Here is a 14,982-nt window from a genome sequence, read left to right as displayed (position 1 = left end):
GAACAGTAATTTTCTAATTTTCTACTTTTTTTTTTCCCCCCAGAAGCCTCTGATTGATACTTTTCGGGAGGTCACCTTTTATATCTATTTTGTTCTCGTAGTGATAGAATTTGTTCTTTGCTGCATAACAGATCATCCTCCTCTCTTCTCTGACTATGTTAAGGACGCTGTAAGTATTAAATGGATTTAAAGAAAACTGACAGATATTTGCCTTGTGAAATAAAATTCCCGGGGGTGTGGTGCAGTGGTTGTTACCTGCCTTGTAAACTTAAGGACTGAATTAACAATTCAGGATTCATTGTGGCAGCTGTGATATTTAAATTTGGTTAAAGACATGGGAATTTTTTGAAATATCTGGAATGATTAGTCTTGGTAATGATGATTAGAAAAATGCTGGATCATTGAAAAATCTTTTTGGTTTGCTACCCTCCTGGGGAGGGGATGTGTCATCTTTCCCTGTTTGAGTGTATAAATGACTCCAGACCAAGCCCATGTATTTGTTTCTTAATATGGTACTCATTTGTCATTACTACCTTCTCACAGGGATGTTTACTTTCCCCTTAAAAATAATTAATTTGTGATGTAGAAATATTAGAAATTCTGTAAGCTAAGGAGTTTAAGAACTGAGCCTCTACACTTCCTCTTCCAGGTGAGTAGTGCATGGGTGACCATCTTATGGGTTGTAGAAAAAAGCAGACAATGTAAGACTCCTGTGGCCTTGTGCCAACATATAATGTAATCTGGTTCTTAGTGAGGAAGGTGGTTCGTTGATTCACAATTTTGGTCACAACCAAGTTAAATATCCAAAATACAGACTTGGAGGCCTCAAGAATATGGGAGCAGGTTTATAGACAATGCTTTTCTTCTCCCTTTAAGAATAAAGATAGAAATAGTAGAAGGGTGGGGCCAAAAAATTGTGAGGGTGAAGGGTTTGATTGCAAGTATTTTAGTGAGGAGGATACCGCTAGTGTAGATGTGTCGTGGATGCAGTGGCTGTATTCAATGCAGATGAATGTTTTGGATAAAATTAGATTTGGAGATAGAAGGGAATATAGGAGTGGTGAGTGCTCATGCTTTGGGATTGTCAATAGATCCTTTTGACCTGGCCATTAATAACATAAAGTTGGAAAAAATGCAGGTAAAGGAAAGATTTGTCATCCATGTCAGGACACAGATGAATTGCTATAATGGATAGATGTGTGACAAATGAAATGTGGTGAAGCAAAATGTAGAGATGGGGGGAAGACACTGTACATTGATGTAATTTTAAAAGTAGCAATGAAATTTCTGTCATTCTGTAAGTATACCACATAAATATGAGGATAAAGCTGAGCATTTCAGGTTTTGAAACAATACTGAACTACAGAATGCATAAACATGAAAATGTAATTCTGTTGTTGAAGTTGGGGGAATACCACATAATGTCTCTGACATTCCATGAACCTATGGGACCTTTCCCAGAGTGTTTTTCCCCATTGTTGGTACGTTCCACTCTGAATTTCTCTGTTCCTTGTACCAGACTACAAGAGAATTAAATATTTCAGGTTTAAAACTATCAATTTTTATTTTGTCATTTCATGGAGCATTGTGACCAGCTCACCTATTAGAACCAACAGACAAACCTTTAGAACCTTTTGTTTCAAAACAAGCTGAAGATGGCTCTCTTCTACTTGAGTGGTTCTGCTGTTAGCCTCTTGGGAAAGTATCAATGACAAAGCATAAAGGCCTGAATTTTGTAATCACCAATAAAAGGTTGTTGAACTCTGAGAGAACCATTTAAACTATTGCCAATTTATTGATTTATTTTTCTCCTTACTCCAGCTCTTTTTCATCTATGCCTTTTCTTGGTTATTCGCAAGTAGTAACCTAGAAGTTTGAAGAACAGATTACATTCCCTTTTCAATTTGTATTATAAAAACTAATTTTAATTATGATAATACTAATTTATATTATAGAAACTTTAATTTTAAAATAAAGTTTAAAGGTAACTGTTTTAAGCCAACTTATTTTATGCATTGATTAAAGCGACTGGATCTCACATCATTTATCACAACCCAGTAAAATTATTCATTAGTATTTGGCTTCCCACCTAAAAACTTATTCAACAAAGTATAAGTTTTATTTTTACTGCATTAATTATTCATTTAAGGAAGAAAAGTGGATTTTGCTGCAAATCTGATTCTGTGAGTTTATTGCAAGGTTGTCAATATGTACTGTTTAGAAGAGCAGAGTATCATTGACATCAGTCTCTGGATTCCAGTGCACATGCACTGTACAGGTACTAGATGTTTGTCAGATTTAGTCATAAGTTGATTGGTAGTTTCACCATCATTTGTCAAATTGTGTTGCACTACCATATTGACGAACAAAGCACAAGTTTTGAATGCTGCTTTCTATGACAAGTTTAGACCTTGATATCCATAAAGTGGATGACACTAAGGGTCATAATTGAGGTATATAAAATTGAGAGGTATAGATGGGGCAGACTGCTGGAATCTTTCCACTTATCAGATGTGGATAAAAGTAGCGGACATAAGTTTAGGCTAAGTGGTGAAACAGTTGAAGGGAATTTCACCCTGAGAATGGCGAGTACCTGGAATGCATGCTGGACAAATGGGTTGAGACTGGATTACTGGCAGAGTTTTAAGAAGTGTCTAGATGAGCATGTGAAATGCCAAAGCATAGAAGATTAAGGGCCTTGTGCTGGAATGTGGGGTTAATACGACGAATGTCCCTGGCTGGCGTGGACATGTAGTGGGCAAGATGGCCGGTTTCCATGCCCTATGACTCAATGACTCTGACTCTTAAGTTGCCTTTTTGAATCAGGCTGTTTTTCTTTCTCCCACTCTCTGTGACACAAATACTTCCACCTTAATACATAGGATGGAAAAAAGAATGTAGTAGATAATGAACCAGAATTTGTATGGCCAGTTGCTTTGAGAGTTCTGTTGCTGACCTTAATGACAACTTATCATAAAGACTTGGGGATCACTAAAACCAAAAGCAAAAAGAAAAATCAGTTTAGCTTTTGATGTCCCTGAATCCAGCAACTATGATACTTATAAAGCTGCTGAAATGTTATTGTGTTGAAGTATTCTTTCACTACTAACCTAAAATTTCCTTAAGTTGCCATTTTAAAACCTTGTAAGAATACAAAATAGACATTTGGAATATGCACATAATTAAAACAGAGGCTGAACTATTGAAAACTTTTTAAGATCCTTTTAAATTTGTGGAAGGACAGCATCCATATTTTGGGCCAGTTAGTTATAACTTGGTAACCCATAGATTAAGTTATTTAAGAATATTGGCCATATGCAAATTACTGTTTAAAAAAAATTCAGACTCTCTTATAGCAGGGCTACTATATGAATATCTGAAATTCATGCAAGTTAATATAATTTTTCCCTTGATTCCCTTGATGAGGACTTCACATTCTGTGAAATGTGCTTGATAATTGGTAGCATATTTGGTTTTTCTGCAGTAGCGTAGTGGTTAGCATGATGCTATTACAGCACAGGACATTCAGGAGTTGGGAGTTCAATTCAGGCACAGTCTGTAAGGAATTTCTGTACGTCCTCCCCGTGGAATGCATGAGTTTTCTTTGGGTGCTCCAGTTTCCTTGCATGGTACAAGGATGTACTGGGTTAATTGGTCATTGGAAATTGGCCCATGATTAAGTTAGTTAATCAGGTTTGTCAGGGGCTGCTGGGGTAGCATGGCTCGGAATGTCAGAAGGGCCTATTCTGTGCTGTATTGCTAAATAAGTGAATTTATTGCACATTTATGAAAATCCCCAAGTATCAGTTTCAAAGAGCGATTGTGGAGGACAACAATGGCTCTTCTACCATTACTACTACTTAACAGGTCTTAATTGGTTCAATATCTTTGTTTCTTTGGTATATATAATACCCCTTTGAGTGCAACACAAATTGTTCAATAATTTCAGCATTTTGTTGTTGTCTTTTACCATTTATAAATTGCCTAAAAGGTTATGCAGACTTTAACATGCACTGAAAATGCATTCAAGTTGTTTTATTTACCATTGTCAATCTACTAGGGTTTGGTTTCCATGGATTAGTTCTGTATTTTGCTTGGTTTTACTGTCTGTATTGCCTGTGACTATGGTTTCCCACCTGCGTTAACAGTAATTTCAATTCTATTTCCTCTTGTGTTTACCCATTTAAAAGTCATCCCATAATAGAAAGAGCATTTAAACTTGCTTCCAAATGCTTTTCTTGACCTTCATTTGTATTCAAGGTTACTAGTTTGGACACTGTTTAGCTGTGCTTGACTCCTTTTTGCACGTATGTGAACAAACCTTTGTCTCTTATTTTCCTGTGAAATTGACTTCGACTGATTTGGAAATTGCTGTAATTGGCTTTCTTGATTGAGCTGGAAAACAAGGGAATTTTCCCGATTACGTGAGTACCGCAAGCAGTTAAGACAAGTAGTAAATTGGCCTTTGCTGTAGGAAGTTTTTAAGTGCATGAACAAGGATGTACAGGACCCTGTTGAGACCACATCTGTAGATTTGTGTTCTCCTTGCCAAAGAGGGGATGCACTCAGAGGGAATGCAGCAAAGGTTCACCAGATTGATTTCATATAAGAAGAGATTGTGTTTACTGGGCCAATATTTGTCAGAATTTAGAACATTGTAATGGGATCTCATTGAAATGTATAACATTTTGACAGGGCTAGACAGGCTTGATATGGGGAAGATGTTTCCCTTAGTTGGGTACTTTAAGGTGAAAGGGAATTCCTAGCAAAGTATGGGGTAAAATGTTAGGATTAAAATGGTGATTTTTGTTTTACACATTGGGTGGAGATCTGTACAGATCTCTACTATAAAGAACAAGTCTTTTAAAGTTATGGATGGAGCTGTAGGTTATCGAAGGTTACAAGAGGATATAGACAGGATGCAGAGTTGGGCAGAAAAGTGGCAGACGGAGTTCAATCCGGATAAGTGTGAGGTGATGCATTTTGGAAGGACAAGCCAGAAGGCTGAGTAGAGGGTTAATGGTCATTTACTTAAGAGTGTGGACGAGCAGAGGGACCTTGGCGTTCAAATCCATACATCCCTCAAGGTCGCTGCACAGGTTGATAGGATAGTTAAGAAGGCCTATGGGATGCTAGGCTTCGTTAATAGGGGGATTGAGTTCAAGAGTAGAGAGGTCATGTTGCAACTCTACAAATCTCTGGTGAGACCACACTTAGGGTATTGTGTTCAGTTCTGGTCACCTCATTATAGGAAGGATGTGGAAGCAATGGAGAGGGTGCAGAGGAGATTTACCAGGATGTTGCCTGGATTGGAAAACAAGTCTTATGAGGCAAGGTTAGCAGAGCTGGGACTTTTCTCTTTGGAGCTTAGAAGGATGAGAGGGGGCTTGATAGAGGCCTACAAGATTATGAGAGGCATAGATAGGGTGGATAGCCAGTACCTGTTTCCCAGGGCACGAATAGCAAACACCAGAGGGCATATGTATGAAGTTAAGGGAGGGAAGTTTGGGGGAGACATCAGGGGTAAGTTTTTTACACAGAGGGTTGTGGGTGCCTGGAGTGACTTGCCAGGAATGGTGGTGGAGACTAAAACATTAGGGCTATTTAAGAGCCTCTTGGATAGGCACATGGATGAAAGAAAAATAGAGGGTTATGGGGTAGTGTGGGTTTAGTACGTTTTTTTGTAAGAAATATATGGGTCGGCACAACATCGAGGGCTGAAGGGCCTATACTGTGTTGCAGTATTCTTGTGTCTTCTAGTTATTTCAGATACTAAGATTTCTAGGCACTCGGCATCGAGGGTTATTAGAAGAGAGCAGCTATATGACTGTGTAAAGGATAGACCATGATTGCATTGAATGCCAAAACAGGCTCATAGGGCCAAATGGCATCCTGCTCCTGTTTTCCCATGTTTCTGTTATTTTTGTCTGACTCAAAGCAATATTCACTGATGTCTTTGACCTTAAATCATTGCTACCAGTTCGGTAAACTCTACCTTAGCTAATTTGAGGTTCCTCGCATTTGAACATCTTGACCACAAAAACCACTGAATGTTTCATTTTGATTTTTTTTCTTTGCTCAAGCAGTAATTTGTTTTTCCTCTTTTTGTATCTAGAATCTTTGCCCTGAGCTAGGTGCTTCGTTCCTGTCGAAGTTAAGTTTCTGGTGGTTTACAGGGTATGTGATATTATGTTGGGTATCTTCTTGAAATAGATTGTTTAAAATGTTTCCAAATAAATAGGAAGTAGTAATATGTAAAATGCATGCACTTAGGTAAATTTCTGTCCTACAAATGCAGAAGATACTCTTGTGGGGAGAAAGCAGTGTAAAAGTTATTTAACTCTTTTTGTATGTCAGCATTGACAAAGAGTAAAAACTTTTATTCGCCACTTAATTGAGCTGTAACTAAAACTTGCATGCTGACTTGAAGCTTTAACTTAATTCTCTGAACAATTATTAAATAATATTCCTTCAAAGTACCAATTCTGTTGTTGTTAGAATACACGTGCATTCTGTAGAAAATGACCTTGTATTACACTTCTTTATAACTGTAAACTGCCATGGGAAATTCCCATGGAGATAACTTTAAAGACTTTGCTCATTGGACTTCTTGTAAGTTATTTTGGGGTTAACAGTAACTGAAGAGAGAAAGCAATGTTACATGATAATATAAAAATGCCAAGTATGTTCTAATGTCAATACCCAGCCCTGTTGTAATTTCTGTAGTTCCTTCATTAGATGTCAATGACATGCTGGAATGAAGCAATTTATTTAGATTTTTCACTTTGCAAGGCCTTTGTACATAATGAGTAAGACATGCCTTCTGAGTAACACATCAGCTGACTTGGTATACCAAGTATTAGAGGAAATGAAATTGTCAATGGACACGCAACACACTGAAATAAATACGTTAAATAGCCCTGTATTTAACAGCAGAGCAAGACATTAATTTGTCTTATTTGTATTCTTTGTTATTTACAGCTGCAAAACCTGTACAGCCATTTTCATGCAGTGCTTTTCTTTGATGGAAAATCAAGATTTTTATAAGGTCATTGTCTGAAAGCTAATGTTGATCCTGTAACTTTTATCTTTTTCTTTCTTGATGTTCTGTATTATAGGCTTGAAATTGTTTTATAATTTTAAAACAGATTTACAAACAAAGAGTTAAGACATTCTTTCTTGTATTCATTCCTCAGAATGACAATTCTGGGATATAAACGACCATTGCAGCCAGAAGATTTGTGGTCTTTGAATAAGAAGGATGAATCAAAAGAAATTGTACCACAGCTTGTTGAAGAATGGGAAAAGGAATGTTCCAAGATAATAAAGTAGGGGGTGTATTGTTGTTCATGAAAAACCCTTTTGTAGGTTTTTTAAAAATTTTGTTTATCTGTAAAAGGTATTATTTATCAGAATGCCCTCTAATTCTTGATTTTCTTTTTCTTCCTCATCTGGAAAAAGGCCAGAAAAGGCGACATACTCACCAAAGAAATCAAAATCGGTGAAAAAGGAACAGCAGAGTGCTGATGAAGCACAAGTATTGATTTTGAAGAAGAAAGGGAATTTGAAACCTTCATTACTCAAAGCACTTTGTAAAGTTTTTGGACCATATTTTATGATCAGCTTTATCTACAAAGTGATCCATGACTTGCTAATGTTTGCAAGTCCTGAAATTCTGAAGTGAGTAGCATGAAATTGTAGAAAATTCTACTCTTTAAATCAAAATAATCATGTTCTTTTTCAGGACAATTATTGATATTGTTTGATTCAATGGGGTGCACTTAATTCCACTTGCACTTATGCCACTATGTTCAAAAGTTCAAAGTAACGGCATGGTAGTGTAGTGGTTAGCACAATGCTTTACAGTATCAGTGATCTGGGTTCAATTCCTGCCACTGCCTGTAAAGAGTTTGTATGTTCTACCCATGACTGGGCTTCCTCTGTGTGCTCTGGTTTCCTCCCAAAGACCAGTGGGTTGGTAGGTTAATTGGTCATTGCAAATTGTCCCGTGATTAGGCTAGGATTAAATCGGGATTACTTGGCGGTGCGGCTTGAACTACCAGAAGGGGCTATTCTGTGCTGTATCTCAATGAATAAATAAATAGAATTATTATCAAAGTACATATGTCACCATATACAACCCTGATATTCATTTTCTTGCGGGCATACACACTAAATCCAAGGAACATCACAGAATGAAAGACCACATTCCGCAGAACAGACAAACAACCAATGTGCAAAAGACCCCAAACTCTGCAAATGGAAAAGAAAAGATAAAGAATAAATATCGAGAACATGAGAAGTCCCTAAAAGTAAGTCCATGGGTTGTGGGAATAGTTCGGTAATGGGGCAAGTGAAGTTATCCCTTCTGGCTCAAGAGCCTGATATTTGAGGGGTAACAACTGTTCCTGAAGCTGGTGATATGGGTCTTGAGGCTCCTGTATCATCATCATGATGGCAGCAGTGAGAAGAGAGCATGGTATCTATGGTGGGGATCCGTGATGATGGAAGTTGCTTTCCTGCTACTGTGCTCCATGTAGATGTGCTCAATGGTGAAGTGGGCTTTACCTGTGATGGTCTGGGCTTTATCCACTACTTATTTTAGGATTTTCCTTTCGATGGCTTTGGTGTTTCCATACCAGGCTGTGATGCAGCAGGTCAATATACTCTCCACCACACATCTATAGAAATCTGTCAAAAGTTTTAGGTAACATGCCGAATCTTCGTAAACTTCTAAAGGCATAGAGGTGTTGTCATGCTTTCTTTGTAATTGCACTCACATGCTGGACCCAAGATAGAGCCTCTGAAATGATAACACCAAGGAATTTTTATTTCTAATTTTTATTTTTCATTAATAAGTGATTCTGTTGTGTTAAGTTTTTAATCTGTAATTTGCCTGCATGCCTTCAGAAAGTAGTTTTGTTTTCATTTACTCTTATATATCTATTACAAAAGAATACCCATTGCAGTCTGGAAAAGTGTGAAGCAATACAATTTGGAAGGTTGAATTTGAAGGCAAAGTACAAGGTTAATGGCAGGGACTTAGCAGTGCAGAGGAAGAGGGACTTTTGGGGTCTACATCCAGATTCCTCAAAGTTTCTGAGCAAGTTGATAGGGTGGTTAAGGTGTTTTGTGTGTTGGCCTTCCTGAATTGGAAGATTGCGTTTAAGAACCATGAGGTAATGTTGCAGCTCTCCAAAACTTTGGTTAGACCACTTTTGGAGTATTATGTTTGGTTTAATCACCTCATTCTATGAATATTAAGTTTCTTGTATATGAGAGTGTAATTGTAAGGTGATTGGAGGAAAGTATAGGGGGAATGTCAGAGGTAAGATTTTTGTATGGAGTGATGTGCATAAGGAATGTGCTCTTTGGGGTAGTGGTCAAGGCAGATACATTAGAAATACTGTATTTAAGGAAATCTTCAAAGGTTCAAAGTAAATTTATTATCAAATTACATTCACAGTAAATGCAAAGAAGCACAATAGAAACAATGAAAGATTACGCGCAGCAGCGACGGACAAACAACTCACTGCAAATACAAAAATAAAATAATAATTAAAGCAAAAAATATTGAGAACATGAGTTGTAGAGTCCTTTAGAGTGAGTCCACAGGTTGTGGGATCGGTTCAGTGTTGGGATGAGTGAGGTTCAGTAGCCTGATGGTTGAGAAGTAATAACTGTTCCTGATCCTGATGATGTGGGACTTGAGGCAACGGTACCTCCTTCCTGATGGCAACAACGAGAAGAGTTCAAAGTAAATTTATTTTCAAAGTAAGTATGTGTCACCATATACAACTCTGATATTCATTTTCTTATGGTCAATCACAGTAAGTACAAGGAACACGGTAGAATGAATGAAAGGCCACCCCAAAAGAATGGCCAAACATTTGATGTGTAAAAGTCACTGATGTGGAAAAAAGAAACTGTGCAAATACAAGAATTAATAATTCTGAATAAATAAGCAATAAATATTGAGAATGAGATGAAGAGCCAGGCTGTGTCCTTGATGGATGATATTTCCTTGCGACAGTGTTCCTTGTAAATGTGCTCGATGGTGCGGAGGACTTTACCTGTGATGGACTAGGTTGTATCCACTACTTTTTGTAGGTTTTTCTGTTCAAGGGCATTGCTGATCTCACACCAGGCTGTGTTGTAGCCACATAGATGAATGAGAAATGGAGGGCAATGTGGAAGGGAAGGGTTAGATTGATCTTGGAGTAGATTAACTGGTCAGCACAACATCATGGGCCGAAGGGCCTGTACTGTGTCGTACTGTTGTATGTTCTATGTAAAGTGATGGTGGATTTGTTGAGGAGTAGCAAGCTATTCATCTGAGTACAATAAAATGGTGCCAAAGCCCAAAGGTCAATCCAAGGTCAGGTTGTGATTGCATGGAACTGTGAAGATGGGAAACTAAGGAAATTTTAAAAGGATATCAAATATTTTCAATTCAATCATTTGGATGTTTGAAAATCCAGTACATTTTTGTCAAATGTTGAAATTGAGAGATTAGTGATGGATGTATTGAAATCATTGATTTTCTATGGCATAAAACTCTGGTTAGGAAATTTTAATGCTGAGCAGTTGATATGGGGATGGAGAAGGGGGATTATTATGAGAATGGAAGTAAGTGATTCTGCTATTAGAGAGGAACTGAAGCTTATCCCAGGGTTGAACTTTAAAAGTCCACATCGAATTTATTGCTGCTCCCCATGGTAGAGACTGGAATGGCATGAGTGCCAATGGAGTTGAAGCTACAGTAGATGAGATTAAATTGAAATTATTTTAGTGTTGCTTGTGTGGGAGGAAAAATAACATAGTTAAATGTTAAACTTTGATTTTGCCCAGCGCAATGTTTATAGTTGAAAACCATTACTTGCAATGACTTTTTAAAATTCCAGGTATTTGTCACTCTTTTCCATGCATTAACTTGCTTGAAACTAGACTGCCAGTGTAGAGTGACCATATTTCATACTTAAGCAAATGCTAATAAGTTTTTCTTTTTTTACCAGGTTGCTGTTGCAGTTTGTGAATAATGACAAAGCTCCATCCTGGCAAGGCTACTTCTACGCTTCCCTGCTATTTTTATGTGCATTTATACAGACTCTCTTCCTCCATCAATATTTTCAAATATGTTTTGTTACTGGAATGAGATTAAAAACTGCTATTATAGGAGCAGTTTACAGAAAGGTAAGCAGTTACAATGACAAAATATGAAACTAGGCCACAGTATATTGCTGTTTGAAGTTTCTTGCATTCTAATATGATGAAGTTGAAATGTAAACACAATTATTGTTCTGTAAGGTTGTGGCCTGACAAGGAAATGTTACATATCTTCTTAATATAAAATCTTTCAATATGGTAATAGAAGTGATTTTTTTTTCAAATGATTGCATATGAAATACAAGGCGAGGACTCCAATCTGTGAAACTAATGCTGGTTTATCTTAAATGTTTTATAATGTTTCTGTTTTGATCTTTGCCTATTATGGAGAGCATGAGCAATGAATTCTATTGTAACATTTCTAATTTTCATTTAAGTATTTGTTTTATTTCTGAAAGTATTTGGTTAAAAAGATTTAAACTACCTGAGGGGAGTTGCTTTACATAGTTAAACAATTGCTATTGAACATATTAATATAAAAGCTCTTAACTTCAGAGTAGCTATATGTTGAGTAATCATTTTATTTGTTTTCCATTAAGGCCCTTGTTATTTCAAATGCTGCAAGAAAAACCTCCACAGTTGGCGAAATCGTAAATTTGATGTCAGTAGATGCACAGAAGTTCATGGATTTGATAACTTACTTGAACATGATTTGGTCTGCACCTCTTCAGGTTATCCTAGCTATGTACTTCCTGTGGCAGGTAATCCATTTAATATACAACACTTTCTTTTACTCTTAACTCGGTGTTAAAATTTTCAAGGTATTATTGAGTTGTTTTTTTTTTCTGGATAGCTTAGTGGATAGCCCATTTATTATTGTGTTAAGAAGCAATTTATAAATGGTTTATTTTTGTTTGTTTGTTGTGGTGGGGACTTGTAACTTAATCATATTCCAGAGTCTCTGTGAGCAGTGTTTTCTTTTCTCATCTGTCTCTTCCATTATATGTTATCTTGTGGGCTAAGCAACCTTTATATAATAAAAGTTTGGTTGAAATCCTATTGCATTCCATCTTACACTAATCATAAGTAGCTCTTGTCACTCCCAGTGTACTACTTACTGTTTTATTTAATCAAGAACAACTTCATACACATTAATTGAAGATGCAAGATTGATGAGACCTATCCAATTTATCTGATTTATTTTTTATCACTTTGGTTACCTGATGTAATTGCTTGTTCTTCCATTCAATTTGCCGATTCCTGGATATTTTTTTTCTGGTTTGTTTTGCTGTTAATGTCTAAGCAGAGCAAATGGTATTGAGTCAATCGGAATCTCAAACTTAATTTGCTGTGGTTTGCTTCAGATTCCAGCAGCTGCATACTCTGTATTAAATTGAGTGATAGTGATCTGAGAACCTTCGAATGTATGTTCACTGATCTTTGAAGATAGCAGGACAGGTCACTGTGGGTATAAATGCTTTATTTGGGGAGGGACAGAATATAAGGAGCAAGGTTATGCTAGGACTGTGTACAATGCTCGTTATTATCTTGAAAGCAGTGTACACTTGTGGATCTGCCAACCTGAAGACAAATATGATTGCAGTAGAGGAAGGGTAGAAGAGGTAAGAGAGTGCAGCTGGTGTGGAAAACTTTAGAAAGGATGAGAAAATATGATGTTATCCACTTCTAGTGAATTGAATTTGAATTGACTTGATTTCTTACATCGTTCACATACATGAGAAAAATCTTTACATTACATTCTCCATGTAAGTATGCAATGTGCAATCATTTATAATAATTTTTAATAAATAGAGCAGTCAGTGTAATATAGAGTACACTCAAGTCAGTGTGAGTTCATCAGTCTATGATGGCCTGGTGGAAGAAGCTGGCCTGGAGCCTGTTGGTCCTGGCTTTTATGCTGCGGTACCACTTCCTGGGTGGTAGCAGCTGGAATAGATTGTGGTTGGGGTGACTTGGGCCCCCAATGAATCTTCGGTCCCCTTTTTCACACCTGTCTTTGTAAATGTCCTGAATCATGGAAAGTTCACAACTACAGATGCACTAGGCTGTCCACACCACTCTCTGCAGAATCCTGTGATTAAGGGGGGTACAGTTCTCATATCAGGCAGTGATACAGCCAGTCAGGATGCTCTCAGTTGTGCCCCTGTAGAAAGTTCTTAAGATTTGGGGCCCATACCAAACTTCCTCAACCGTCTCAGGTGAAGGAGGCACTATTGTGCCTTTTCTAACCACACAGCTGGTGTGCACAGACCACGCGAGATGCAACTGAAAAGTGCAGTATTGATCAACGGTGAGTGATTTGGTAGTGTTGATGTTCCGAAGATTATAAAGTCAAGTCAAGTCACTTTTTATTGTCATTTCAACCATGACTATTGGTACACTGAGGAAAAACTACACTGAACTACGTAAGAAAAAACACAAAAACTACACTAGACTACAGTCCTATCCAGAACTGCACAAAGTGCATAAAACAGTGCAGGCACTACAATAAATAATAACGGAGACAGTAGGCACAGTAGAGGGCAGTAGGTTGGTGTCAAGCCAGGCTCTGGATATTGAGGAGTCTGATGGCTTGGGGGAAGAAACTGTTACATAGTCTGGTCGTGAGACCCCGAATGCTTCGGCGCCTTTTTCCAGATGGCAGGCGGGAGAAGAGTTTATATGAGGAGTGCATGGGGTCCTTCATAATGGTGTTTGCTTTGTGGATGCAGCGTGTGGTGTAAATGTCTGTAATGGCAGGAAGGGGGACCCTGATTATTTTCTCAGCTGACCTCACTATCTGCTGCAGGGTCTTGCGATCTGAGATGGTGCAATTTCTGAACCAGGCCGTGATGCAGCTGCTCAGAATGCTTTCAATGCAACCTCTGTAGAATGTGGTGAGGATGGGGGTGGGAGATGGACTTTTCTCAGCCTTCGCAGAAAGTAGAGATGCTGCTGGGCTTTCTTTGCTATGGAGCTGGTGTTGAGGGACCAGGTGAGATTCTCCGCCAGGTGAACACCAAGAAATCTGGTGTTCTTAACGACCTCTACGGAGGAGTCGTTGATGTTCAGCGGAGAGTGGTCGCTCTGTGTCCTCCTGAAGTCAACAACCATCTCTTTTGTTTACATTCAGAGACAGATTGTTGGCTCTGCACCAGTCTGTTAGCCGCTGCACCTCCTCTCTGTATGCTGACTCATTGTTCTTGCAGCTGAGACCCACCACGGTTGTGTCATCAGCGAACTTGATGTGGTTCGAGCTGTGTGTTGCAGCACAGTCGTGGGTCAGCAGAGTGAACAGCAGTGGGAGTGGACTGAGCACACAGCCCTGGGGGGCCCCCATGCTCAGTGTGATGGTGTTGGAGATGCTGCTTCCAATCCAGACTGACTGAGGTCTCCAAGTCAGGAAGTCTAGGATCCAGTTGCAGAGGGAGGTGTTCAGGCCCAGCAGGCTCAGCTTTCCAATCAGTTTCTGAAGAATGATTGGGTTGAATGCTGAACTGAAGTCTATGAACAGCAATCGAACATGGGTGTGTCTTTTTTTGTCCAGGTGGGTTAAGGCCAGGTGGAGGGTAATGGTAATGGCATCGTCTGTTGAACGGTTGGGACGGTACGCGAACTGCTAGAAGCCAAATGCAAGTGATTGAAGGTATTTGAATACAGGAGCAAGGAAATGTTTTTTGTATTTGCATTGGGCCTTGACGAAACCACATCTGGAGAATTGTGTGCAGTTTTTATCTCCTCGTATACAAAAAGGATTCACTAGATTGGTTCCAGGAATGGCGAGGTTGCCATATAAGTGATTGAATATCATTCACAAAAGTTTTGAAGAATGAATCATCTCATTGAAAATGCATTAAGTTCTTAAATGGCATAACA

The 14,982-nt window shown here is 38.3% G+C and overlaps 1 protein-coding gene across 3 annotated transcripts in view; it reads left to right on the top strand.

The window, feature by feature from the left end:
• abcc1 (ATP binding cassette subfamily C member 1 (ABCC1 blood group)) overlaps nt 1–14,982 on the top strand; it is a 112,703-nt gene that overhangs the window by 22,822 nt on the left and 74,899 nt on the right. For all 3 annotated transcript variants that reach the window (XM_072268813.1, XM_072268812.1, XM_072268815.1), the window contains exons 5-10: nt 44–169; nt 6,116–6,177; nt 7,197–7,328; nt 7,462–7,680; nt 11,016–11,193; nt 11,706–11,867. In XM_072268813.1, the coding sequence (XP_072124914.1) occupies nt 44–169; nt 6,116–6,177; nt 7,197–7,328; nt 7,462–7,680; nt 11,016–11,193; nt 11,706–11,867 (879 nt within the window). The remainder of the gene's footprint in view (nt 1–43; nt 170–6,115; nt 6,178–7,196; nt 7,329–7,461; nt 7,681–11,015; nt 11,194–11,705; nt 11,868–14,982) is intronic.

Source organism: Mobula birostris, chromosome 9 (genome assembly GCF_030028105.1).
Source record: "Mobula birostris isolate sMobBir1 chromosome 9, sMobBir1.hap1, whole genome shotgun sequence".
Lineage (NCBI taxonomy): Eukaryota > Metazoa > Chordata > Chondrichthyes > Myliobatiformes > Myliobatidae > Mobula > Mobula birostris.
This window is presented reverse-complemented; position numbering and strand designations above follow the sequence as displayed.